Source organism: Hylobates moloch, unplaced genomic scaffold (assembly GCF_009828535.3).
Source record: "Hylobates moloch isolate HMO894 unplaced genomic scaffold, HMol_V3 SCAFFOLD_13, whole genome shotgun sequence".
Taxonomy (NCBI): Eukaryota; Metazoa; Chordata; class Mammalia; order Primates; family Hylobatidae; genus Hylobates; species Hylobates moloch.
In genome coordinates, this window is record NW_026652288.1 from 47,765,812 (window position 1) to 47,790,937 (window position 25,126).

The window sequence follows — 25,126 nt, forward strand, 5'->3', positions numbered from 1 at the left end:
GCGCCCCGCGCGCCCCCTCCCGCCCAGCTGGGGGCACCGAAGGTGACTTTCACTCAGACACGCCCCGGACACGCCCCTGGCCCAGGTGCGAAGCGGAGGGGGTCGAGGGGCTCAGACACTGGGCCCCCGAGAGGCCGCGTCTGTGCGCCCAGGAGGAACGGGGCAGGGCGTGGGGCTCTGGGCTCCGGGCCCGTGCACCCGGAGTGGGGGCGCCGCGGAGCCCGGCCGGACGAGGCTCTCCAAGCCCCGGGCCTCTACCCTGTTCAGGGCCAAGGTGGGTCGGGGCAGGCGCAGGGCAGGGGCCGAGGTGGGGACGGGCGGGGCCTCGGGCGGCTGCCGCCGCGCGATGCTGACGGGGATGGATGGGCGCCCCGCGGCTCATTCGGCCGGGAGATGAGAATCATTGATCACGGACGGAAACCCCATCACGTCTGTCAATAGGGCTGACAAACGGCGCCCGCTGCCCTGTCCCCGCCTCACCGCACCTCTGCGGTCTCAGGACCCCTCGGCTAGACCAGCTGTTCACCTTTGCCCCTGGCCCCCACCACTGACCCCCACGAGGCCCAGTGCGCCTCTGCATGGGGGCTGGGCAGGAAATCCCTCTCAGCGCCGCCTGCCCGGCCTCTTGGTGCAGTCTCTGTTCCTTCCCTCCCGCCGTCCCATCTTTCACCACCAGCTCTTCTAGATCCTTGTCCCCATTCCCTATCTCTGTCCTTGTCTCTGTCCCCAGCCCCAGCTCTCTCTCCCCATCCTCTTCTCTGTTTCTTCCTCGGTTCCCTCCTCCCCACTGCCTATCTCTCTCCTGCCCGGGAGGCTTCAGCTGTCAGCTGTTGCTATGCACTGAGGCTGTGGCTGAGGTTGTGGTATGACCAACACCTAGACAGTGAGAGATAGGGACAAGCAAAGAGACCGAGAGACAGACACATCCCTTGAGAGCCCACCCCAGGGATGCATGCAGATGCATTCACGGGGACAGGGCACACAGAGCAAAATACAGAGACAGGCGCACACCTAGCGGCACCCCAACACACAGAGGAGCACAGCAACAGAGGCGAGCACACCTGCACCCAGACGAGCACAACTAGACAGCTGCTCAGTGCACTCACCCTCTCTTTGTCTTGGCAGAGAGCAAACACCCACAGAGGTGGACACACACACTGAGACACACACAGGTGTGTGCTGTCACTGGCAGCCCAGAAGACAAGTGGGGGCACATACAAAGAAATGGACAGATAGATATGGGACGTGACAGCCACACACACGAGTCAGGAAAAGGACCGGGTGCTGAGAGGATGAGCCAGATGCAGAGACACCCAGGGAGACAGGTAGAAGCCAGGAGGCAGGAACCTGGGTGCCGGGGTGGGGGTGGAGAGGAGAGAGGCAGGAAGGGGCAGAAGTGTTCAAGCTCAAGGCCAGAAGGCCTTGAGCCAGAACTCTGAGCCCAGGTTCCAAGCACGGGGGCTGCTTCAGTAGTAGGTGGGAACTGTGGGCACACCCAGGCCTAGGCTGTCCAGGACAGAAGCCCATTACCAGGATCCTGGTCTTCTGGGGGCCTAACCCACTGCATCTCTCCTCCTTTAGCTACAGTCTCAGGCCACCCGTTCTCTCTCCAGTTACACACACATATGTGTGCGCGCTTGCACAAACACAAGTGCAAACACACACATGCACACTACTCGCCCTGTCTCTGGGTCTTTGCCTCTGTCCCCCTGTCTCTCCGCCTCTCATTCGGTATCAGCTTCTGTCCCTGGTTCTCAGCCTCCTTGGTTCTTCCCATTTCTCAGGCCGAGGTGAGGGCTTCCCATCTGCCTCCGGGTGGGTAGTTTGAGAAACTGCCTCCTGGTGGCCCCTCTCCTAGCAGGTCCTGACGGGCGGAGTGGGGGATGCAGACTGGAGGGGTATGCCTTCCAAGCTGCAGCGGGGGTCCCTTGTCGCTCTGCCCAGGATCTTGAGGTGACAGGCAGAGATCAGTGGCTCCCGGGGGGCGCCAGATGCACCGCTGGCAGAGGGGCAGGGGTGGGGCTGGCGGTGGCGGGAGCGAGCAGGCACTGAAGGAGGGAGGGGAGCCGACTGGCAGAGGGTGGAGGGGTGTGGCAAAATAGCCGGAGGGAAGGAAGCGAGAGGCTGGGCTGGGGTCCCCCGCAGGTGCATAATGAGTGCTGAGGCGGGGGCTGTGTGGGGCTTCAGGATAGGCAGTGCTGCAGGAGTACAGACACCACCTGGTGGCCAGATTGGGACACAGACCTCCTACTCGGCAACCACGGATTCTGTTTCCCCGCAGAGTTGCCCATCCAGCGCCCTTGGGAAGGCAGGGGAGGATCTCAGAGTTGGCTTGGAGGATGAGGTTGAGAGGGCTCCTCAAGGCTAAGAGGGAAGGGGAGGGCTCCTGTTTCCGCAGGTGCCTAGACTTGTAGCTTCCCCAAGGCAGAAGGAAGCCTGGGAGGAATCTCCTGGAGTTGAACCAGTGAGGGAAGAGGAATGAAAGGCAGCACTCCCTGGTTGGGAGCTGGGTAAGGGATCTTCAGACATTTGCGGCCACCGTCCCTGAGCTCATATTTGCTGTCCTGGGACTCAAACCCTCTCTCAGTCCTGGGCAGTGTAAACTGTGCAACTTTCTGCAAGAAGTTTCCCCCTCTAGGCAGGGGTTGAAATGGACCTGGACACCTTTGACTGACAGTTTTTTCCTGTTACCCCCTGGAATGACTGAAATGATTGGTGAGCTGGAGCTGCTGGGGGCCTAGGGGGCCTGGCAAACTGGTCTTCCCAGCTCTCCTTCACCGCAGGAGACACCTGGCTCTGGAATGCAGCATTTTACTTTGCATTTGATTCATTAGTCTCCACAAAGTGAGATGTCAATGCTTCAAGAGCAAACTCAGGCAGAGAGAACTGCATGGGAGCACCCTGAAGGATGAGAAAGCCTTCGCAGCCTCAGTGTATTCACTTCTTATAGTGGGGCTTCTTACTGTGGGAGATCATTTTGGGTAGGGGGGTGGTGTCTGGTAGAAGTGAACGCAGAGAAACAGATCTGAGTTAGTGTCCTAGAGCCAGAGGGAACACAAAATCCGGAGACACGAAGTCACGGCTGAAGGTCACACAGCCAGGAGAAGCAGATCTTCCATGTCAAGTCCACTGCCACCCGCTTCCCGGGCACAGCAAGATGGAGAGGGAGAGGGCCCTGGGAGAAGGGCACTGAAAACCACGCATCAGCCTGCCTCCAGCACGGGGCAGGTCTCCCTCTAGTGGCCGAAGCAGGAAAGCGCAGCCCCAGCTCCCAGCGTCTCTCACACACAGGCAGACACCAGCGGCTTTTTTTCTTTCTTTCTTTTTTTTTTGGGCTTTTTTTTTTTTTTTTTACAATTTTATTTATAACAATATTTGTGTTATTTAGTTGTAAAGGAATTCAGCAAAAATTATTAAAACGTTCACGTCCCCAAAACGGGGCTGCCCGCTTTCCCTTCCTGGGTGTGGCCCACCTCCTCGGCGTCCCCGGGGGAGGGGAGGCTGGGGGAATGTTTACCAGAGGAAGTCTCCAGTCCTGGGAACCTCGGTGGGGACCCTGGAGATGGGGAGGGCCTGTCTGGGAGGGGGGTTGAGCATGGCCATCTCATAGGTGCCCCTGGAGTCGGGGCTGGGCTTTGGGGTGGCCTCCCCCAAGAACTAAAACACTCCATCCTTTCCTGCCTACCTCACCCAGAGCCACATCTTCCAGACAGGGGCAGCAAAGAACTCTCCCTTCCCAGAATTAGCCCTCAGGGAGCTGTGGGAGCGGGCAAGCAGGGGTAGGGGCGAGAGGGGAGAGCCTTGGCAAAGTGTCTTATTCAGGGAGGGGGAGGCTGCACCACCAGCTCTCCCAGTGGGGTGCGTTCTGGTGGGAGGGTAGGAGGTGCAGCCCCGAGCCCTCCCTGCCTGCCTCCCTGAAGGCAGCATGGGGGTGCTGAGGAGCAGGCAGGGAGGGGATGGAGAAATAATACTGTGCTCGCTTGCCGGCTTGCTCGCTCACATATAAAATGTAATTCCTTCATTTTTACATTTATACATCCGGCGGGGCCAGGGAAGGGCTGGCTGGGGAGGGGCTCACTGAAGGACTTCACTGGCAGGGGGCAGGAGGCTTTCTGGGGGCAGTCCGACGGGGCAGGGCCCTATGCCAAGGGGTCCCCTATCTCGTCCTCAGGGCCCCTGCCCAGGAGTTCTCGCTTCTCGTCCGTGCTGGCCAGGGAGTGGCGACTGCCGTGGCCCCCCATGTAGAGTGTGGCATACACGGGGTTGGTGAAGTTGGTAGGCTGCAGGGTGACAGAGGGTTCATGTAGGGCTCAGGAGCTGGGCCTGTAGCCCAGGTCACCCCACCCCCACCTCCGTCCCTCACCTAACCCAACACCTTTGGTTAAGCCACCCACGGCCTCTTGGCCCTCGACCCTGCCCGCCTCCCAGCCCACCTTGTCGGGGTCCAGGGCAAAGTCGGCATCCAGTAGGCCTCCCACGTCATCAGGCTCTCCGCCTTCGTACATCTTGTAGGTGGGGTTTCCAATCTCCACGTTCATGGCCCCGTTGGTCATCCGTTGGTGCTGGAAGCCCTTAGCCCTGGGGAGAGGCAGGAGTATAAGGAGACAGAGATTATTGGGGCGGAAGGCTAGGATGGCAAAATGGCCAGAATGTTCCAGATTCCCTGTGACTCACCCTTGGACTCGCCGCTTATACCAGAATACCACTCCGGCCACCAGAAGCAGCAGCAGCAGCAACAGCAGAGGGATTAGGATGGAGGCTATATCTGGAGGGAAGAGGTGGGACACTGAGTCACCAAGGCTCAGGGAAGCAGGAGGCACACAGTCCCCCTGCTCTAGGTCCCGGTGGCCCTGCCTGCCCCAACCCCTGCCACCTACGTCCTGGCTGCTGCTGGCTGAAGACGTGCTCCTCACACCGGGGCCCTGTCATGTGGGGTGGGCACCTGCAGAAAGGAGGGACACGGCTGAGTAGGCATAACCTCCATAGCCACTGCTGCCAGGGAAATGGGGTGGGGGGGGTGGACACTGAGGCCTGACGGTCCTCCTGCTCAAATCTGGGGAAAGGAGGATGATCTATGCCTGGGTGAAGCCCGGGCCCAACTCACTGGCACTCAGGCATCATTTTGCTGTTCATGGTACAGGAGCCGCCATTGCTGCAGTGGCCGACGCAGGTCAGACAGCTGGGGGCCACCCGGCCGTCCGTGCAGCTGCAGGAAGGAATCAGAGGCTGGGGCTGGGGCTGGCAGAGGTGTGCCTGGGATGATGAGGAAGGGAGGGGCAGGGCAGGGCTCGGACAGAGCAGGGGCCAGGCTGGGTGGAACTGTGGAGGAGGGCCCCACTCACTTGCAGGTGACATCCCCACTCTGCTTGTTGACCACACAGGCCCCTTCGAGACAGCGGCTGCACTTGTTCACCTCACACCTCGGTCCCTCAAAGTAGGCAGTGCAGCGGCATTGTCGGGAGCCATCAGCAGCCATCTGGCATGTGCCAAAGTTCTCACAGTAGCCAGAGCACTGCCCTGTGTTTGGGGAGGGACAGAAGTGCCTCAAGCCCCACCCTCATGAGGGCTCTCCATAAGTTGAACAGAGCTTTTCTGTTTGCATAATCTTGGTGCTGGGGGCGCACTGCCTCAGGGGAAGTGTGCCAGCACCTTTGTGGGGAAGCGCCAGCAGCTTGGGCCTGCCTCAGCTGCATAAGGCCCCCTTTCCTGAACTTGCCCCTGTGGGTCCCAGGCACAGGCTGAACATCACCCCATGCTCTGGGGTCCCCCATCACCCTCCCGCCTGCCCTGGGGCCCAGGGATGTCTCACTCACGGTACTGGCAGCGGTCACCCAGGAAGCCGGGTAGGCATCGGCACTGGGGCTGGTTGCCCTGGTTGACGGTGCAGGTGCTGTTGTTGGCACAGTAGCCCGCACACACCTGCTGAGTGCATTTGGGGCCCGTGAAGCCCGTGGGGCACCGGCACGTGGGCATGCCTGGTGGGAGAGGATGTGTGAGCGGGACTGTGGCCCTCGGGACCACCTGGCCCTATAGCAGAGGAATGGGCTGGGGGGACCGGGCGAGAGGCAGAGACTGGAGTGACTGGATGCTGGGTCGTAGAAAGGAGGCTGGAGGCGAGGCAGGGGCTGGGCATTTGCCTGAGGTGGGGTGGTGGGTGGTGGGGCTGGGGCCCAGGGGGAAGGAGCAGGTGTGGCGGGATGAGGGGGCATACCAGAGGGGGAGGCAGCACAGGTGCCCCCATTGCGACAGTGCTCCCAGCACTGGTCCAGTTCACACTTGTCACCCGTGTAGCGGGGCTGGCAGCGGCACTTGGGCTGCCTCCGTGCATTGAGGAAACAGCTGCCACCGTTGAAGCACTGCAGGTTACAGGTTCCAGGCCGGGGAGCTGCAGGAAGGGCCCGTCAAGGGGCAGAGCCAGGGGAATAGGAGGAGAGGGACAGGCAACAAGGTCAGGGGAAGTCAGGAGCCACAGGAAGGAGATGGTCCTGAGGCATGGCTGGGACTGGGAGGGCATGAGCGTACCATCTGGCGGGGGCGTTGGAGAGGGCACAGGCACGCATGTGCCGTTGTCCAGCCGCTTCCCATTGGGACAGGTGCAGACAGGCCCACTGGGGCTCAGCAGGCAGAGCCACTCGCATTTCTTGCGGTCACATGGGTTGGTCACTGCAGGTATGGATGGGATGGGGAGGATGCTGAGCAGGACCCTTCTCTGAGCCTTGTGAGCCCAGGGTGACCCCCTCTCCACCAGGTCCCAAGGCCACAGCTTGGAGACTCAACGCCCACAGGCCCCCCTTCCCCAGCCCAGGCTCCCCTCTGCCCCCACCTTCGGGCTGCTTGTGCTGATGGTACAGGACCACGTCAGAGGCGTGGCTCAGGCCCCCTGTCAGGTTGACCAAGGGGCTGTGGCCAAACTTATGGATCTTGAAGACACGATTATTGATGTAGGTGACACCATAGATGTAATCCTCAAAGACGTCGATGCTGAAGGGGTGACTTAGGCCTGGGGGAGGAGGTGGAGTCAGAGGGGAACTGAGGGGCACTCAGGCCCTGCCCACGCTGTCCAAGACACTGGCACCCGTGGCTCCCAGACACCTCCAACTTAACACATCCAGACCAAATTCCCCCTCCCCACACCTGTTCCTCCTCCTGTGGCCACTACTGGCAAAAGGTCCCATCACCCCCAGACTTCCAGGGTCATTCATGGCTGACTTCTATTCCTTCTCCCCCAATTTGCTACATTCCTAATGTACCTATGCTGCCTCAGTGCAACCCAACCAATGAATGGACAAGTAGGCCAGAGGGTCAGGGTGGGCCTCAGGCCTGCAGGGCTGGTTCAGGGGGAGGCCAGCTGGAGAGGCCTGGAAGGAGCTACAGCATTGCTGGGGGTCAGTGACAAAGGATGGGAGGCATTGAAGTGAGGCCTTTGGCTCAGTAGGGAGGATGGCAAGGCTGGGGACAGGGTTGGGGACTGTGACTGCTGCCGGGCTCTGACCTCGTTTGCTGTCAGCAGCCACAATGGGGTCCGTGCCATTAAGCCGGATGCTGCCGATGACTGAAAGCTTGGCGTCTGCCCAGTACAGCCGCTCATTGTGATAATCCACGGCCAGGCCTGGGGAGGGAGAGAGCACTGTGAGGGCTTGGCCTCCCCAACCCAGGCTCAGGGAGGAAAGAACTGCCTCCGTGCCTGGGACAGCTCCACCCTGTTCACACGCCACTCACAGTCACCTCTTCCGGGAAAAGCCTCCACGGCCAATCTGCCCTGCCCCAGTCCAAGCCCCATCCCATCCCTTGCTTTTGTGTGACTTCAGCAGCAGCTGGGCTCTGCGGGCCGGGCCTCCTCCACGCCCCCGTCCCTTCTGCACCCTGCCCCACAAACCTGTGGGCCACTGAATGTTGTCCTGCACCAGTGTCTCCCGAAGCGTCCCATCCATCGCTGCCGTCTCAATCTTGGGGTGGTTGCCCCAGTCTGACCAGTACATGGTGCTGGGGAGGGAGAAGGGGTGAGTGTGGGCAGGCCGGAGGGCCAGAGGAGGCAGGCCCAGGCGGGACACCAGCTTCTTGGTCTGGGCACAGAGACTGCTGGGGACTGGGAGGAGGGCATTCTGTCCTTCTACAGAGAAGCAGGAGGGAGTCCGCTTCTGAGCAGGTTGAGGGGCTTTTCCTCTAAAACCACAGTGTGCTCATTCAGAGCCACCGAAGCTGGCAGAGCTGTTCCCCAGGGCAGAGTGTGGCTGTGCATGACAGCCGGCCAAGCAGAGGTCAGGTCCCTGCCCGAGCAGGCCGAGCTGGGGGCCCTGGGCAGAGGCAGCATGGGGAGAGCCAGGCAGGGGTGGCCGAGAAGGCCCAAGAGCCTGACAAGGACTCTGTCCTCAGGCTGGCCTGGGAGGGAAGGGCACGCCTGTGGGTGCAGCCCCCAACCCTGTCCTGGGGGCTTCCTACCACCAGCCCAGAGGCCTCCCCCCAGGGCCCTTGCCCACCCCCTCAGTGGGTCCACCACAATGGCGTGGGGCTCGTCAATCATGCCCGAGATGAGCGTCTTGCGGTTCTCGCCCTTCATCTGCGCCACCTCAATCACATCTCGGCCCGAGTCAGTCCAGTACACGTTCCCGGCCACCCAGTCGATGGCGATGCCTCTGGGCATCTTCAGCCCTGAAATCTGAATGGAAGCCACAGGTTTAGGGGCCACCGCTTTGTCTTCCTGCCATTATCCCCCCATCACCACTCTGCCAGCCTGCTGGAACATCACCCCAGGCTCACAGCCAAGTCCCTGGCTTTAAAGAGAGTCAACCGGCATGGAGCTTATGCGCCAGACTTGCAGCTCTCACACGTGGCTGGTGAGCCCTCCCTGAAGCCTGTGCAATGGCGATGATCACCTAATTTTATTGATAAACAAAGTGAAACCCAAAGAGGTTAAATGAGGCAGCTAAGACGTACACAGTGGGTGGTGGCAACGATGGGGGATTGGTGCCGGAGGGCTGTCTGCCTGCCCATCGTGCCCTGGGCTGCCTGCAGCACAGCCAGCTGCTGACCATTCCCACTGCTCTGTCTTCCTGCCAGCCGTGCCTCAGAACACAATCCTAAGACTGCCCCCTGCTCCACTCTCACCCTTTGCCCCTTGCACTGCCCTTTTCTTTTCTTTTTTTTTTTGAGACGGAGTCTCGCTCCATCACCCAGGCTGGAGTGCAGTGCTATTCTGCAACCTCGGTGCCACTGCAACCGAGTGGCATTCAGCTCACCGCAACTTCCACCTTCTGGGTTCAAGGGATTCTCCTGCTTCAGCCTCCCGAGTAGCTGGGATTACAGGCTCCCGCCACCACGCCTAGCTAATTTTTGGATTTTTATTTTATTTTAATTAAATTAATTAATTTATTTATTTTGAGACGGAGTCTCGCTCTGTCGCCCAGGCTGGAGTGCAGTGGCGTGATCTCGGTTCACTGCAAGCTCCGCCTCCTGGGTTCACGCCACTCTCCGGCCCCAGCTTCCCAAGTAGCTGGGACTATAGGCGCCCGCCACCATGCCCGGCTAATTTTTCTGTATTTTTTAATAGAGACGGGGTTTCACCGTGTTAGCCAGGTTGGTCTCGATTTCCTGACCTCGTGATCCGCCCACCTTGGCCTCCCAAAGTGCTGGGATTACAGGCGTGAGCCACTGCGCCCAGCCAAATTTTTGTATTTTTAGTAGAGACAGGGTTTCACCATGTTGCCACGCTGGTCTCAAACTCCTGATCTCAGGTGATCTGCCCGCCTTGGCCTCCCAAAGTGCTGGGATTACAGGCGTGAGCCACTGTGCCCAGCCAGCACTGCCCTTTTCAAATCCTGCTCTGAACTGCCTGCTCTATGGAGCTCTTCCACTCCATCCACACCAGGTTGGGCACTCACGTTGAGGTGGGTGACACCCCGGTCAATCTGTCGCCGGTGGCGGTTGGAAGTGGTAGGAGGCGCAGCAGGTGGCAGGCTGCGGTAGGAGATGGTGCCCGTGTGCCAGTTGGTCCAATAGACACGGCCAGCCTTGACATGGACATCCATGGCATCAATGCGGACACTCTCGTCACCCTGGAATGCCTGCTCGTAAGCCGAATGGGGGTGCCCGGGGAACAGGCTGCGGATCTCATTGTCATCAGCGATGTACAGGACCTGGTATTCAGAGCCTGGAGAAGCAAGAGGCCAGGGCTGGGGCTGTGGGATGCAGGTGTGCACCCCATCCAGCTCAGCTCCTTTCACATGAACAGTATCCTCTCTCCTGGTAGAACCATCTGCTCCGGCCAGAAGCTGCTTCTTACCCTCCCTGCTCAGGGTTGCAGGCTCCAACCTCAGCCTCTGGACCTCCTCCTCTCCTCCCCTGAGCTGATCCACTGTGACCTGCTCCTTTCAGCCAGAAAGCTGTCCCTGCCCCTCCAGACCCAGAGACTTCTGCCTCCTCACGGCTGCTGGATGGCATCACCACGCTCTCTGCTACAAACTGCCTGGCACATGCTCGGGGGTGCATAGGCACATGGGGTGTGTGTGCTTGGCATGGAGCATGTGGGTGTGCATGGGAGTGCATGGTGGGGGTGTGTGTGTACCAGGGGTGTGTATGAATGTCTGTGTACAGGCATGTGGAAGGCACAGGTGGGCATCAAAGCGTGTGGGGAATGTGCAGGTGAGGCCCCCATGACTGTGAGTGTGCAATGCATGTCTGAGTGTGCTCTCATCCTGGCAGTGGTGGGTGAGGAGGCGTGTGTGCAATTCAGAGCACTGCCACACCCCAGACTCCTTCAGTCAGCCAGCCCCAGGACCTGCCCCTGCTGTTGGGCCAGCATTGTGCTCAGGCAGCTGCACTATGAGTCTGGGGCTTCCTGTCTGGGCAAGATGTCCGCAGGAAGACATTCCATTCCAAGTCGGCCCCGTTTGATATCCCGGTCGCCCTGTCCCACCCAGCCTTTCTGCCCTCTGGCGGCTCCGGCACCTTCGGCCTTGCAGGTGTTGTGCGTCTTCATGAAGTTTCTAGCACAGCTGCAGAGGTGGCCACCCTTGGTGTTGTTGCAGAGCTGGGAGCAGGTGCCGAAGCGCAGGCACTCGTTGATGTCTAAGGGTTACAGAGAGGGTCATGGGAGTCCACAGCTGGGGTGTCCGCCCCTGCTCTGCCCTGCTTTCCTACCTTGGCATCCGGGCTGGCCGGGCACAGTGTGGAAACCCGAGCGGCAGGCACAGTAGGCCGCTTTCTCAGTGCGCACGCAACGTGCCTCGTCCCCACAGATGCTGGCGTTGGTGGCGCAGCTGGTCAGCTTGGGGTCTGTGGGGGACAGAGAGTGGATGCCTCCCTTGAGCCACCCCAGGCCAGGGCTCGGCTCTCCCCGCTCCCCACCGGTGTCCGGTCCGCTGCTGGGCCTCACCGATGCTGCAGTCCTCCTCGTCAGAGCCGTCCCCGCAGTCATCGAACATGTTGCAGCGCAGGGAGGAGGAGAGGCAGCGCTGGTTCCGGCACAGAAACTCCTTCTTGTCTTTGCAGTGGGTGGTCTGGGCCGTGGGGGGCTCTGAGGAGGGCGGAGGCTTTAGGCCCTGGGTATTCACCCCTGCCCCCTCCTCCCATGGCAACCCCATAGATAACAGTGGCTCCCAATTCCTAAGTGACAAGGCTTGCAGGGGGAGCAGGTCAAACGTTTGGGTTCCCAGCCCCACTTGCAAGACCTAAGGCATCAGGCAGCCCCCAGAGCCTTCCCCAGGGGCTTCTCTTTCCTAACGAAGAGCCCCCAGGCTCCTAGCAATAGATCCTCCCTCCCCTTCCTGGGCAAGTCCTCCTGGTTAACCCTAACCCCAGTGCAGCTCCCACGAGGCCCACACTCACCCCACTGTGCACTACCCGCCCCTGCAGGCCTCTTGTCGGCCCCCTGCTCACCACAGTCCTCTTCATCAGTCCCATCTCCACAGTTGTCCATGCCGTCGCATTGGCGCCCGATCCACAGACAGACGCGGTCATTCTTGCAACGGAAGGGCCGGTTGGGAGGACACACGAACCGGGCTGCGGCAGCCAGGGGGACACAGAGCCAGAATCAGTCTTGGGAGTGGGGGGTGGCTGCTGGCCACTGGGGAGCTCGGGAGCCCCGCCCCAAATCTCACCACACTCCTCGGGGTTCTCATCTGAGTTGTCCCCACAGTCATCCTCGCCATCGCACTTCCAGGCCAGCGGCTTGCACAAGGTGTTGTTGCACTGGAATTCGTCCAAGGGGCAGGTCCGCACTGGTGCCAGGGGGAGCCAAGAGATAGAATGAGCCATGAGCCCACCCAGACCCCTGTCTCCACAGGTGGGGGTTCCAGGCTCAGAGGGGTCACCAGGCAAGCAGTGGCACAGCCAGATTGGAACCAGGTCTCTTAATTTTCTACTTGGTGGGGCCAAACTGCCTCCTCTGGTATTTAGGGGAGAAGAGGCCATTTTTTCAGGGGTGTCTGGAGTAGTTCAGAGGGCACTCCTTCTCTGGTATGTGGCAGGGCACTGTGCTGTGTAGTTCCACAGCGGGGATGCGGGAACAGCACTGGGCTGGGAATGGAAGACCACGTTCCCATCCCTGTGCCTGGCCTACCAAGGCAGAGCCAAGACATCTGCCCGCACAGTTGGGATTTCCGCTCCAAGCCCCAGTCTTTTCTCACCCCGGGCTTCACCTGCCCCCTCTGTGCTGCAGAGGCCAGGCAGGTCAGCGAGGGACAGGCACTGTCTCACTGCCCCCAGGAAGGGAAAATAGGCAGGGCTTTTCTTCTTGGGGCAGCAGACTGTCTCGGAGGGACTTGTGGAGTGGGGCCTAGATGGGCACAGCCCTCAGGGTTTGCTGGATTTCAGCTCAACTGGTCCCCTAGACTAGGGAGCATTGAGCTGGGCACAACCCGCACAAAAATGTGTATTCAGGGGCCCTGTGTCTTGTTTACTACTACGTCCCTAACACCTATGGCAGTGCCTGGTACATGGTAAATGCTCAATAAGTATTTGTTGCATGAAGAATGAATACAGAAGAGAAAGAATGAGTGAATGACTGGGCCGTGTGGCAGGGTGGGCAGCAGAGGGAGGACCCAGGGAGACCAAGCCAAGGGGCGCACCGCCAGTGCTGCAGGCCTCCTCGTCACTGCCGTCCATGCAGTCGGCGTCTGCGTCACAGCGCCAGCGCAGGGGGATGCAGTGGCCGCTCTTGCACTGGAACTGGTCCATGTCACAGCGGGGGGTGCAGTCTTTCTGTGGGCATGGGCACAGGCAGCCGGTCAGCTCTCGGCACCCCCCAAGCCCTGCCTGAACTCCTCTGAGGCCATCTCCTTCCTTCTCATCTCCCTGCCCACCTCGTCCGAGCCATCCGCGCAGTCGTGGTCACCATCGCATTTCCAGCGCCCCGCGATGCAGCGGCCGTTGGCACAGGAGAACTCACTCTCGGAGCAGGGTCGAGGGGCTGGGAAGGACAGGGGGAGACAGGCCCAGGAGGGTGGGCACAAGGACTCCAGGCCTCAGTAGTACCACAGTCCCGAGCCCAAGGCCCATCCCCGTGTCTCTGAAGGCCACAGCTGACTGACCCAGAGGCCGAGCCAGTCCTGGCAGAGCCCACTGGCTGCCCCTGTGGAACAGCTAGGCATAGGTGGGCTCGCACTTACCCCATGGGACAGACACCAGAGAGGGCACAGGTCCCTGGCCTTGCCCTCAGGACAGACTGTGTTTGGGGACTGGAGCAGGGGCAAGACCACTGAGACAAGCACCAGGGTTTGGGGAGAGGTCAATCAAGGATGATGGGTAGAGGCACAGCACAGGGACGGGGGCTCTGGGACAGAGGCGGGGGTATGGTGGGGGCACAGGCACATCAGAGACACCTACCTCTGCAACCCCAAGAGGACAGTGTGAAAATGGAGAGAAACATGAGATGAGGTGAAATGACACAAACTCAAATACACGACATGGAGTGGGGTGGGTGAGGGGCGGCTCCTGCCCCCGCCCTGGGAGGTGGCCGCCAGCTCTGGCGAGGCCTGTGGCAGGAGGGTGGCGCGGCAAGGGCCAGGCCTGGGAGGGGCTCACGCGGGGCTGGGTGGCTGGGGACGTACTGCAGCTCTCTTCATCGGAGTTGTCACCGCAATCGTTGTCGTAGTCGCACTGCCAGCGGCCGGGCACGCAGCGGTTGTTCTTGCAGCGGAACTGGTATGGCTCACAGGTGCGTTCATCTGGAGGAGGCAAGTGTCAGGGCAGTCAGGGACAGGGCTGGGGCAGACATTAGGGTCCAGGCAGGCATGGTCAGGCTGGCCTGGCAGGGATGGTGGGCATCCCAGCTTGGGAAGGGTCAGCCGCAGGGAGCCCAGGCGGTGTTTTGAGATATGGGGTCTATAAGGAGGTCTGGGGACAGGAGACATGGTTGGGGGTGTGTGTGTGGGCAGCTGCCTTGGGGAGGAGAGGAACATATCCCATAGGGTGGGCAGGGAAAACTCCACACAGGTATGTGTGGATGAGGCGTGGGCAGGGGCAGGGATAGGGAAAACTGGGAGACATGGGGCACGGGTGGATGTGGGGAAGTGAGCTCCAGCCAGGCTTCCTTCCCCAGCCCCACAGCAGGCCCAGGAAGCCCAGCACCAGGTCCACGCTGAGACCGGTGAGCAGGCGGCGTCCAGCCCTCCGCCTCCCAGGGGCGCCATGCCTCCCACTCAGGTAGACCATCTTCCTCCTGGAGCGGGGTCTCGGCTCACCACACTCTTCCTTAGGCTCATCCGAGCCATCCCCACAGTCATCCTCTCCGTCACACTTCCAACGCGCTGGGATGCAGCGGCCTGAATCCTTGCAGCGGAACTCGTCCACACCACAGGTCATCTGGGCTGCAAGCAGGTGGGCATGGGGTGAGGATGAGACTCCTTCCAGGAGTGTGCCGGGAGGGTGGGGAGGGTGTGGGAGCGGCCACTGAGGGGGTCACACGTCGGGGTGGTGTGAGCAGCAGACACTGGAGAGGGAAGTTGGGCTCCAGGACAGGCAACTCACTGCAGTTGGCGGGCTCATCACTGCCATCCACACAGTCATTGTCCCGGTCACAGACCCAGACCCGAGGGATGCACCGTTTGGTAATGGAGCACTGGAACTGGTTGGGGGCGCAGGTCACCTCGGCTGCGGGGCAGGCAAGAGAATGAGGGCCCTCCCTTACACCTGCCACTCCAGTTCACCATCACCGTCTTCTCCCTCTTCCAAGCCCTGGCCTTGGTCCTGGCAGCAACTTCTTGGGAGGAAGGAACAGTTTATCCCCAGTTTTGGTGCTTTTTGTTTTCTGGATCTCTATGTCTCTGTATCATGCATGATGATTTTTATGAGCAAAGCAAGTTACATCCAATATAATTTGTGTTGCCCATCTACTAAAGCTATTTGAGAGCCTCTCAAAGCTGTGGGGAGATTCTGCCTGCCCTGCTTCCGTGTCATCTCCCACCGCCGCCCCACCGCCACCTCCAACACTCACGGCAGTCCCTCTCGTCCTCCCCATCTCCGCAGTTGTCCTGCCCATTGCAGCGGAAGATGCCGGGAATACAGCGGTTGGTGTTGGTGCATTTGAACTGACTGGGCAAGCAGACGTGGATGTCTGTGGAGGGAGGAGGGGGTGACTCGTGGCGAAGGGAGGACTCAGGGGCAGGGAGAGGGTGCCCATCCCTCAGCGGGGAGGACACAGGCTTGAGCTGCAGGAATCCAGCCTGGAGAGCAAGCTGCCATGGGCTGCAACTTCCCTGCCCTTGAAAGCCCCAAATCCTGGGGCGGGGAAGATGCTGGGGAAGGAGGGAAGGTGGGCGGGCAGTGCTTTACCACAGTTGGCCTCGTCACTGTTGTCCTGGCAGTCATTGTCGCCATCGCAGATGAAGGCAGGGTTTGTGCAGATACCTGTGGAGCACTGGAACTGTCCGGGCCGGCACTTGAACTCGGCTGCCAGAGAGGGAGGCTCAGAGTCAGAGCGGCTGGGGTGGACACGGCCAGGTCCACTTGCAGGGCACCACAGCCCCAGCCTCTCCAGTGGCCACTCAAAGCCTCAGGAGTCAGGCCTCCGACACAGCTGGGGGCCCTCCTGTCACCCCCAGCAGGCACTCACGGCAGTCCGGGGGCTCGTCTGAGTGGTCCCCGCAGTCGTCCTCGGTGTCACACTTCCACCAGAAGGGGATGCACTTGTCGTTCTTGCATACAAACTGGAGGGCAGGTGGGGGCAAGAGGGGTTGGTGGGGGTCTGGGGGACTCAGAAGTCTTTCTTTTGAGGGGCTTGGATGTTTCAAAGAAGTTGAGGCAGGGGTCAGGGTGTTATGGGGCAGGTTGGGCTATGGTGAGTGCAGAAAGGCCAGGTATGGGGCTGCGTGGGAGAGGGTGGGGAAGGCAGCACTGGAGCATGGTGAGGAGGGTCAAGGTTAGGGTGTGGAGGTGTCTGTGTGAGGTGACGGGGGTAAAAGTATTGCTGTGGGGAGACAAGAGGTAGGCAAGAAATGTGGGGGTGTTAGTGTGGGAAAACCAGATGCGTGAGGACATTAGGACAGAGCAGGTGTTGGGGTCCAAGGAGGATTGGGGGGTTGGGGAGCAGGCACTGGTGATGGGGTCTGGGGGCAGCCTCACCTGGCTCGCCGTGCAGTTGGACACACAGGTGCGCCCGTCGCTGCCCAGGTAGAAGTTGGTGGGGCAGGCACATTTGTGCCCTCCCCCAGGGGACAGCAGGCACAGGTTGCTGCAGCCACCATTGTTGACCTTGCAGGGGTGATTGGGCACTGCCAGAGAAAACGTCATGAAATGTGGTGATATTTTCTGGCCTACCAAAGGCTGCCTCACTCACTCTATCCTGGACAGAGGCGGGTGGGTCTGAACCCTGCCTCTTTTAGGAGGGAGCTGAAGCCAGAGATAGGAGAGGATTCTCTCAAGGTCCCAGAATCAGGCCAGGCCTGAAGGCCAGCTCCCCACCTCCTCTGTGCTTCCCTCCCAGGGGCCTGCCTTCCTTCTGGGGGCCCGGCACCCAGACCCCCACTTGACTGGCCTCCGGGCCTTGCTGCTGCCAGACTCCAGGGCTGGATCCAGGCCGGGCTGAAGCTCCCGGGAGCCAGACCATCCCCTGTCTAGACCCTCCTGGAGTCTCCCAGTGTCTGGCCAGGACGGTTTGGTCAATGCTGGAGAAGGGATGAGCAGGAACTCCCAGGGACCCCGGTGCCTGGCTCACCCTTCGCCTGCTCCCACCCCTTGCCTGCTCACCATCCGGCTGGCGCAGGGCATGGAAGACATGCAGGTCCATGGGCCGGTGCAGCGTGCTGATGAGGAGCGTTTTGTTGGTGCCCGTGGTCTTGTGGGCTCGGTTGATGGACTTTGTTTCCCAGTCGGTCCAGTAGACGTAGTCCTCAAACAGGGTCAGGGCAAAGATGTGCGGGATGTCCTGGCTCAGCACTGTGGGGCCGAGGGGCAGGCACAGTGCCAGTCAGCCCAAGCTCGGACAGGGTGTCGGCCCACTCCACCTCCTCAAGCCCCACCACCACCCTGAGAGGTGGGTGTCAGCCCCAGTTACAGATGGTTCAGGGGCCCCCCATGGTCTCACAGCTAACAAGTGTCAGAGCTGGAGTTCAAACCTAGACTGCCTCATGGCAAGTTCCTGCCCCGCCAGTGTATGGTTCCCCTCGGGAAGTGGGGAGCACTGCAGTTCCCAATCGCAGGCCTCCCACCCCCACCCTCCTAGGGGCCAGTCCTCCAGAACTGTGTATACAACGGAAAGGCCTCTCCTCTTCCTTCCCAAGGGAGCTGGGTGGTGGCCAGGCTGGGGAAGCCCCCGGGGTGCTCTGAACCAGCGAGTGGTGTCCTCAGGCCATATCCTCCGCTTTTTACGTCCACTCTTGTCCCCAAAACTTGATCCCCTGTCGCTTCAGACCTCCATCCCCACTGAGTCTGCTGTGCCTGGACAGCTTCACTGGCACACTGACCAACGTGGCGATTGGAGCCATCCAGGCTGGCAAATTCAATGTAGTCCTCGCGGGCGTCGGCCCAGTAGATGCGCTCAGTGACATAGTCCAGCGTCAGGCCGTTGGGCCATGTGATCTTGGTGTCCACGATGACGCTGCGGCTGGACCCATCCATGCCGATGCGGCCGATCAGTGAATGGTCACCCCAGTCTGTCCAGTACAGGTACCTGGCGATGGGTAGGCAGTGAGCCCTGGGAGATCCCGTAACCCATCCCACCAGTGGCCTGCAGGGAGGCCGGGCTTGGATGCTGCTTTCAGGGGCTCCCCCAACCCTCCTCAGCCACATACCCATTCTGCACATCCACCACCAGAGCCCTGGGCTCACGGAGGCCAGAGCTGACCAGCACCGTCCGATAGGCCCCATTGAGCTTGGACACCTCGATGGTGTCCCGGCCTTTGTCGCACCAGTACAGGTTGCCACCCACCCAGTCCACAGCCAGCCCATCGGGGTTGCTGAGGCCTGTACGGTGTAGGACCTGCAGGAAGGGGCAGGGGAGGGAGAGCTCTGGGTGACTTGGGGGAGCACCTGCAAGCCTCTGTGAGGCTCAGCCTCCCTACGTGTAAAATGGGGTAGAGCTCCCTCTGCCAGCTCTGGTGGGAGAACCATGGAAGTAAAATGCCCAGTCCTGGGCCTGACACTGTGTAGGTGTCGGCAGAGGCTCTAGGAGAGGGGGTTCTAGGTGAATGGAACCACAACCCAAGCCTCACAGTGCTTGGCCAGACCTCACGGGGAACTTCCTGATAATTAAGGAGATGTGGGGCTGGCAGCGAGGGGAAGAGCAAGAGGAATCTCCCAGTCCTTGCTGTCTGGGCCCAGAGGAGGGTGAGCAGCTAGAACAAGCAAGCAGTCATACAGTGACTAGTGGAGTGAGAAGGAAGCAATTTGGGTTGGTGGGCGGGAAGGAGAGACGATCTGAAAACAGTCATCTGAGGCGGGCCAGTGTTTGTCGCCGAGGGCCGCCCGCCTCACCTGCACATTGCTCCCGTTAAGGTGCATCCTTCGGATCATGCTGCCCTGGGTCGTCACATCTGTCCAGTAGATCATCTGCTCTCGGTAGTCAAAGTCCAAGGCAACGGCGTTGTTCAGGCCCTGGATTTGGGGAGTGAGGGAGAGTAGAAGTCGGTTGTGGCAGCAGGGGCCACATTTGCATCTGGGGGAGGGATGGTTGGACCTAAGCGGGGAGACTTGCAGGGGAGGCTGTGCTGGGTCTGGGAGATGGGCACCGGGGAGGAGAGCCTGGGTTTGCTACCTGCTTAAGTAACGTGTAGTTGGACCCGTCCAGATTGAGCTTGCGCAGGTAGTACCGGTTGGCGAAGATCAGAAACGGTTCCTCGTCTGCAGACAGAGGATCTTGCCTCAGCTCCTGGCACATTCTAGCGGCCCTGGTCTCCTGCCTGTCTGGAGCTCTGCCGCCCAGGCGGTCCCACACAGCCCCTAGATGCCTGGGTCACCTCATGCCCTCCAAGCGTGCATCTCACCAGTCACAGCCTTGCAGCTGTGGGGGTCGCCGCCGCGGGGTGCGTAGCCCTCCACACACAGACACTTATAGCTGCCATGGGTGTTGATGCAGCGCTGGCTGCAGGGGAAGGTGGTGCTGCACTCGTCCACATCAGCACACGTCCGGCCGTCGTCCTTCAGCCGGAAGCCAGGGCGACAGCGGCACTGCAGGCACAGGGAGGCTTGGGCTGGGCGTGTGGCAGGGTCTGGGCCTCCCACCCTGGAGACCTGGCTCAGAGACTCCAATTCCCTCTACCCAGCCCCACTAGGGGCAGCAGCACATGGGTACTGAGTCCACCCAGCTGGCCCACAGTGCAGGCCTCCTTCTGTGTGCCCCCGAGTGTCATTTGACAGAGCTGCACGTGCCCTCCCCCTGGAATGCTTTCTTCTCGTGGCTGTTCTCCTGCCTCAGCAGCTGCTCCTTCTCAGGCTCTTCTGCTGGTCCCCTCACCTCCCTGCTCCTGGCTGTTGCTCAGCTAGGGGCTCAGAGTTTGGACTCCTCTCTTCTCCACCTACACTGCTCCCTTGGGAATCATATCCAGGCTCATAGATTCAAATAACATCTCTATGGTGATAACTCCCAGACTTCCCTCTCCAGCCTGGGCCTCTCCTTGAACTCCAGACCTGTGTATCTCTTGCCTACTTGACGCCTCACTCCTCTCTTCCTCTCACATTCCGTATCTCATCTGTCAGCAAATCTGCTGGCTCTCTACCCCCCAGATAGAGGCAGACCCCAACCAAGCAGATTTCTGTCTCATTCACTGCTGTATCCCCAGTGACTAGGGGATGAATGAATGAATGAGGCAGTGGAGAAAGGCGTTCCTGGCAAGTCTGGGGTGTGGAAGCTCCTACCCAGGGCTGGGCATACCTTGAAGCCGATCTTGAGGTCCTCACAGTCCTGGCTGCAGCCACTGAGCTTGCGGCTGAGACACTCATTGATGTGGCAGCCACGCTCGTCCGAGCTGTCGCCACAGTCATCCTGGCCGTTGCAGAGCAGTGCCTCAGCCACACAGCGCCCACTGCTGCACAGGAACTGTGACGAGGCATTGCACTTGTGCTCTGCGGAGGGGCGGAGGCGGCAGGTCAGCGGGGTCTCAGGCAGTCTGGGGAGGGGGCAGAGGGGAGCCAGGTCTGGGGCCCACCTGGGCTGGTGCAGTGTGGGTTCTTGGGAGCCTCGTCACTCTGGTCGTGGCAGTCATTCTCGCCATCGCACTCCCACTGGCGGGAGCTCAGACAGCGCCCATTGGCACAGCGGAACTCACTGGGGCCGCAGGTCGGGTACTCTGGGGGAGTAAAGGACCTGTGAGGCTGATGCCCTGGCCCGGCGGAGGGCAGGGCCTCCTCCCACCACCACCGAGGGCTCACCACACTCAGGGGACTCATCAGAGCCATCTGCACAGTCACGGTCGTGGTCACACACGAAGTGCTTGGGGATGCACTGGCGGTTCTGGCACATGAACTCACGGTCGTCGCAAGTGCTGTTGTACACTGTGGACAGAGGTGGACACAGCCCTTCAGCCCTGCCTGGCCAGCGGCTGACCGTCCCCCACTCTGACCTCCTGTGGTTCTCCTGGTAGAGTGGGCAGGGCACTGGATGAGGAGTCTGGACACCTGGGCTACAGCTATGGCTCCACCCCAGTGGACCCCGCTGAGGCATTTCCTCTCCTGCACCCCGGCTTCCTCATCTGCAAAGTGAGACTGTGGCCATTTGCTGTCCACCCGCTCCACGTGGCCCTGCCACTCACAGCAACCAGCTGCGATGCTCTCATCTGCACCATCAGCACAGTCTTTGTCACCGTCACAGAGCCAGCGCTCGGGGACACATACGTGGGTGCCAGGGCAGGAGAAGGAGGAGGGGCCGCACGTCTTGCCTTCTGTAGGGGGAGAGGGGGCCACCGAGAGACTTAGGAGGAGGTGGATCAGGGCTAGCAGTGGGTGATGCTTCGCCGTCGTCTGCAGGGGTGTCTGTGTGTGGGGTGGAGTTGGGTGGGGTCTGTCCCTCCCTGGGGCACCTCCCCCAGCCCAATCCCAGCTTCCTCACCACAGTGAGCAGCCTCGTCTGAGCCATCCCCACAGTCATCGCTGCCGTCACACAGCCACTGCTTGGAGATGCAGCGATGGTTCTGGCACTCAAACTGGGCCTCTGAGCAGAACTTGTCTGGGGCAGTCAGAAGCCACAGTTAGATGGGGAAGGGCGGGGATCGCCCACCTGGGGAGGCTGATGCCACGGGAAGGACAGGAGAGATGCCCACAGCACCCCTCTGTGGGGGGGCTCAGCAGCAGCTAGAGGCAGAGTCTCTGAGTCTGACCTCAAGAGTTGGGGTGTGGGGCAGGGGGTGAAGGCTCTGGGTGCCCTTTTCCAAGCGGGCATTTGCTGGGGCGGACTAAGAAGTGGGGCCCAGCAGGTTCTTGGAGCACTGAGTGGGTTTAGTGGTCACTCACTGCAGTGGGTCTCGTCCTCGCCATGTTCACAGTCATCCTCCTTGTCACACGTCCAGCTCATGGGGATGCAGCGCCCACTAGGGCAGGCGAAGTAATTCAGCGGGCATCTGGGGCGTTTCACACCTGAGGGGCGAGGCAGGTGTGAGGGCCCTGCTCACCACAGGCCACCACCCACCACACACCTGCCCTTGCCCACCTGGGCAGTCACGCTCATCACTGTAGTCCCCGCAGTCATTGGCGCCATCACACACCCAGCTGGGTGCGTAGCAGAGTGAGGTCCGCTCGCAGGGCTGGAAGAGCACACCCTTCACGCCCAGACGGAAGTAGCTGCTGCAGTCGGTGGCACCTGGTGGGGGCAGGGGTGAGGGTGATACCTGGTTCTCCCCAGATCACACCCGACTGGGGCAGCTGCCAGCCCTATGGAGCCTTCATGCTTTTCCAAAAGTTGAACGGTGCCCTTCCGGTGGGGCGCTGTCTGCACCATCTGCTCACTGCCCCCTCTCGGAACCCCACGGGAGCCCAGGAGCAGGAGCGGGATGGGGACAGGGCCTCAGGGAGATGGAGGCTGTCAGCAGGGATGAGGGAAGGCAGAGAGGAATGTAGGCAGTTGCAGGAGGGCCTGAAGGTGGGAGATGCAGTGAGCGATGGGGAAGAGCCCAGAGGTGCCAGCAAAGGGCGTCACTCACTGCAGTTCATCTCATCTGAGGCGTCCTCACAATCCACAAACTGGTTGCAGCGGCTGGAGTTCCCGATGCAGGTCCCGTCCCGGCAGCGGAACTCGCCCACACCACAGGCTGTCTCTAGAACAGTGCCCGCCCCGTACCGTCAGGCCAGAGTTTTCTCTGTGGGGGCCAGGAGGATGCAGGACAGAACTCCTGGCCCACAGCACCTGCCCTGGCCTGTCACAGAGTGCCTTGAACCAGACACCACGGGGCCCAGGGACAAAGCTCGGCCAGGGAGGGGTGGGGCAGGAACTGAGGTACAGATGGGTTATGCCAGTGTGCCTCACTTACTGTTGCAGGGGATCTCATCAGAGCCATCCCCACAGTCGTCGGCCCCGTTGCACCACAGCATGTTGGACACACAGCGCCCGTTGCTGCACTGGCGGAAAGTCTTCTTGCAGCGGCGGGAGTCTGCAAATGGAGGAGCAGGCTGCGCGTCAGCCACAGGCACAGGGAAAGGGCTACCTCCCTGAGACGTCATGCACGTGTCCAGCTGGCCGCCCCCAAACCCAAAGGCCCAGTCCAGGCTAACAGTGGTTCTGCCCTTCATGAGCTCCCAAAACTCATGGTCAGGAAGCTGGGTCCTGATCCTGCTCCATCCTGCAGGGGCCTGGGGGAGGAGGACCTGGGCTCTGGGCCTGGAAGAGGCAGGGGCTGCAGGGGGCTCCTTACTGCAGTAGGATGGCTTCTCATCGGACTTGTCCTTGCAGTGGGGGACACCGTCGCAGGTCAGGCTGAAGTTGATGCACTCGCCATTGGCACACTCAAACTCATCTTGTGCTCGGCAAGAGGAATTCACCGCTGGGGAGGGAGGTGGAAGGAGCTTTCTGAGCCAGTGCTGTGGGCCCCAGTGCCCACGCCTCCTCCCCCGGGGAGCTGCGGTCATCATCAGCTTCTTCTTGGCAAAAGGCTTTGGGGGGCTGGGCTGGAGCATGTGGGGGAGATGGTCACCATCCCTGGTGTGTGCTTGGGTTCCCCACCGGCCCCTCCCCCCTGCCTCTCTCACCTCGGCAGGTGAGGTCATCCTGGAGGATTCGGCCCCCTCGGCATGAGCAGTTGACATGGCCCTGGTGAGTGAGCAGACACAGGTCCTGGCAGCCACCGTTGTTGATTCGGCATGGAGAGAGTTCACCTGAGCAGGGACAGGGCAGGCGCAGGGCTGGAGAGTGTTCTCTGCTGTGCATGCACCCAGAGCGCATCCGCCCACTCACTGACTTCATGGAGCTCCCAAGGCCCTGCTCAGCCATGGCAGGCACAGCGGCTTGCAGCCAGTGGGGAGTCCTGCATGGGGATGGCTGCTGTGGGAGGGCCAGGTGCATGGGGTTTTCGGCGGGTGTGCTGTTGAGGATGTGTGTGCTTTTAGGCAGGGCACCGTGGGCTTTGAGGAGTGTTTCTGGGAGATTGGAGTCTGAGGGCCCTGAGATCACGGGTGCAGTAGTGAGCCCCAGGGTGCATGGGAGACGCCTGGGAAAGCTGCAGGTCTGTGGTGGGGGGCGCTGGGGCATGTACTCATGCCCACTGAGGGCACGTGCACCCAGGCTCTCGGCTGTCTGTGTGGCTCCAAGTGAGGAGAGTGACCAGGGTGGGGGTGGGGGCACCGAGGGCATGGATGAGCCCTGAGGGGTGGGTGTGACATGAATGTGTGTGTGCAATGTGGAGGAGATGCCAGGCGTGTGCAGAGCCCATCTGTGTGCGTAGATGCCTTGGTGGGAAGGGGTACAGGAGCACTGGGGGTTTTGCAGTTTCAAAGGTGTGTACAGCTGTGTGTGTCTGAGTAATGGAGGCCCAGGGAGAGCAGGACCAGGCAAGTGTGTGTGGTGTGTGGGGTGTGGGGTGTTTATAGTACGTCTGTGTGATGTGTGTGTGTGTGTGTGTGGTGTGTTTGTGGTACGTGTGGTGTGTGTGTGTGATATGTGTTGTGGGTGGTAGGTGTGTGGCATGTGTATGTGTGTCCTGTGTGTGGTGTGTATGTGTCATGTGTGGTGTGTGTGTGGTGTGTTGCATGGTGTGGTGTGTGTCTTGTGTGTGCTGCAGTGTGTGTGGTATGTGTGTATGTGGTATGTGTGTGGTGTGGTGTGTGTGCTGCGTGTGTATGTGGTATAGTATGTGTGGTGTGTGTATGTGTATATGTGTTGTGTGTGCATGTGTGTGTGTGTGCATGTGGTGTGTGTTGGTTGTGTGTGTGGTGTATGTGTCCTGTGTGGTGTGTGTGGTGTATTGTATGGTGTGATGTGTATTTTGTGTGTGCTGCAGTGTGTGTGCTATGTGGTGTATGTATTGTGTGTGTGGTGGTGTATGTGGTATGTGTGGTGTGTGTGTGGGGAATGTGTGTATGTGGTGTGGTGTGTGTGTGGTGTGTGTACGTGGTGTGGTGTGTGTGTGGTGTGTGTATGTGGTGTGGTGTGTGTGTGGTGTGTATGTAGTATGGTTGTGTGTGGTGTGTGGGGGTGTGTGTGGGGTGTGTAGTGTGTGTGGTATGTGTGGTGGTGTGTGTATGTGGTATGTATGGGGTGTGTGTGGTGTGTGTG

General features: G+C 60.5%; 1 protein-coding gene across 1 annotated transcript in view; it reads right to left on the reverse strand.

The window, feature by feature from the left end:
• Window positions 1-3,336: 3,336 nt before the first annotated feature.
• LRP1 (LDL receptor related protein 1) overlaps window positions 3,337-25,126 on the reverse strand; it is an 84,301-nt gene continuing 62,511 nt past the window's right edge. The window contains exons 44-88 of the mRNA XM_058426186.1: window positions 23,605-24,015; window positions 23,271-23,399; window positions 22,890-23,009; window positions 22,563-22,676; window positions 22,073-22,222; window positions 21,877-21,999; window positions 21,476-21,592; window positions 21,180-21,308; window positions 20,800-20,922; window positions 20,577-20,717; window positions 20,303-20,493; window positions 19,416-19,599; window positions 19,187-19,272; window positions 18,907-19,026; window positions 18,225-18,412; window positions 17,898-18,103; window positions 17,182-17,370; window positions 16,558-16,706; window positions 16,049-16,142; window positions 15,769-15,885; window positions 15,431-15,550; window positions 14,965-15,087; window positions 14,679-14,804; window positions 14,046-14,162; window positions 13,299-13,405; window positions 13,065-13,197; window positions 12,096-12,215; window positions 11,875-11,997; window positions 11,372-11,512; window positions 11,137-11,271; window positions 10,945-11,064; window positions 9,879-10,147; window positions 8,478-8,656; window positions 7,877-7,983; window positions 7,493-7,609; window positions 6,824-7,000; window positions 6,523-6,663; window positions 6,212-6,385; window positions 5,814-5,975; window positions 5,343-5,517; window positions 5,105-5,206; window positions 4,878-4,942; window positions 4,675-4,765; window positions 4,434-4,578; window positions 3,337-4,280 (exon numbers count right to left, since the gene is read on the reverse strand). Coding sequence (XP_058282169.1) covers window positions 4,140-4,280; window positions 4,434-4,578; window positions 4,675-4,765; window positions 4,878-4,942; window positions 5,105-5,206; window positions 5,343-5,517; window positions 5,814-5,975; window positions 6,212-6,385; window positions 6,523-6,663; window positions 6,824-7,000; window positions 7,493-7,609; window positions 7,877-7,983; window positions 8,478-8,656; window positions 9,879-10,147; window positions 10,945-11,064; window positions 11,137-11,271; window positions 11,372-11,512; window positions 11,875-11,997; window positions 12,096-12,215; window positions 13,065-13,197; window positions 13,299-13,405; window positions 14,046-14,162; window positions 14,679-14,804; window positions 14,965-15,087; window positions 15,431-15,550; window positions 15,769-15,885; window positions 16,049-16,142; window positions 16,558-16,706; window positions 17,182-17,370; window positions 17,898-18,103; window positions 18,225-18,412; window positions 18,907-19,026; window positions 19,187-19,272; window positions 19,416-19,599; window positions 20,303-20,493; window positions 20,577-20,717; window positions 20,800-20,922; window positions 21,180-21,308; window positions 21,476-21,592; window positions 21,877-21,999; window positions 22,073-22,222; window positions 22,563-22,676; window positions 22,890-23,009; window positions 23,271-23,399; window positions 23,605-24,015 — 6,491 coding nt within the window. The 3' untranslated portion in view covers window positions 3,337-4,139. The remainder of the gene's footprint in view (window positions 4,281-4,433; window positions 4,579-4,674; window positions 4,766-4,877; window positions 4,943-5,104; window positions 5,207-5,342; window positions 5,518-5,813; window positions 5,976-6,211; window positions 6,386-6,522; window positions 6,664-6,823; window positions 7,001-7,492; window positions 7,610-7,876; window positions 7,984-8,477; window positions 8,657-9,878; window positions 10,148-10,944; window positions 11,065-11,136; window positions 11,272-11,371; window positions 11,513-11,874; window positions 11,998-12,095; window positions 12,216-13,064; window positions 13,198-13,298; window positions 13,406-14,045; window positions 14,163-14,678; window positions 14,805-14,964; window positions 15,088-15,430; window positions 15,551-15,768; window positions 15,886-16,048; window positions 16,143-16,557; window positions 16,707-17,181; window positions 17,371-17,897; window positions 18,104-18,224; window positions 18,413-18,906; window positions 19,027-19,186; window positions 19,273-19,415; window positions 19,600-20,302; window positions 20,494-20,576; window positions 20,718-20,799; window positions 20,923-21,179; window positions 21,309-21,475; window positions 21,593-21,876; window positions 22,000-22,072; window positions 22,223-22,562; window positions 22,677-22,889; window positions 23,010-23,270; window positions 23,400-23,604; window positions 24,016-25,126) is intronic.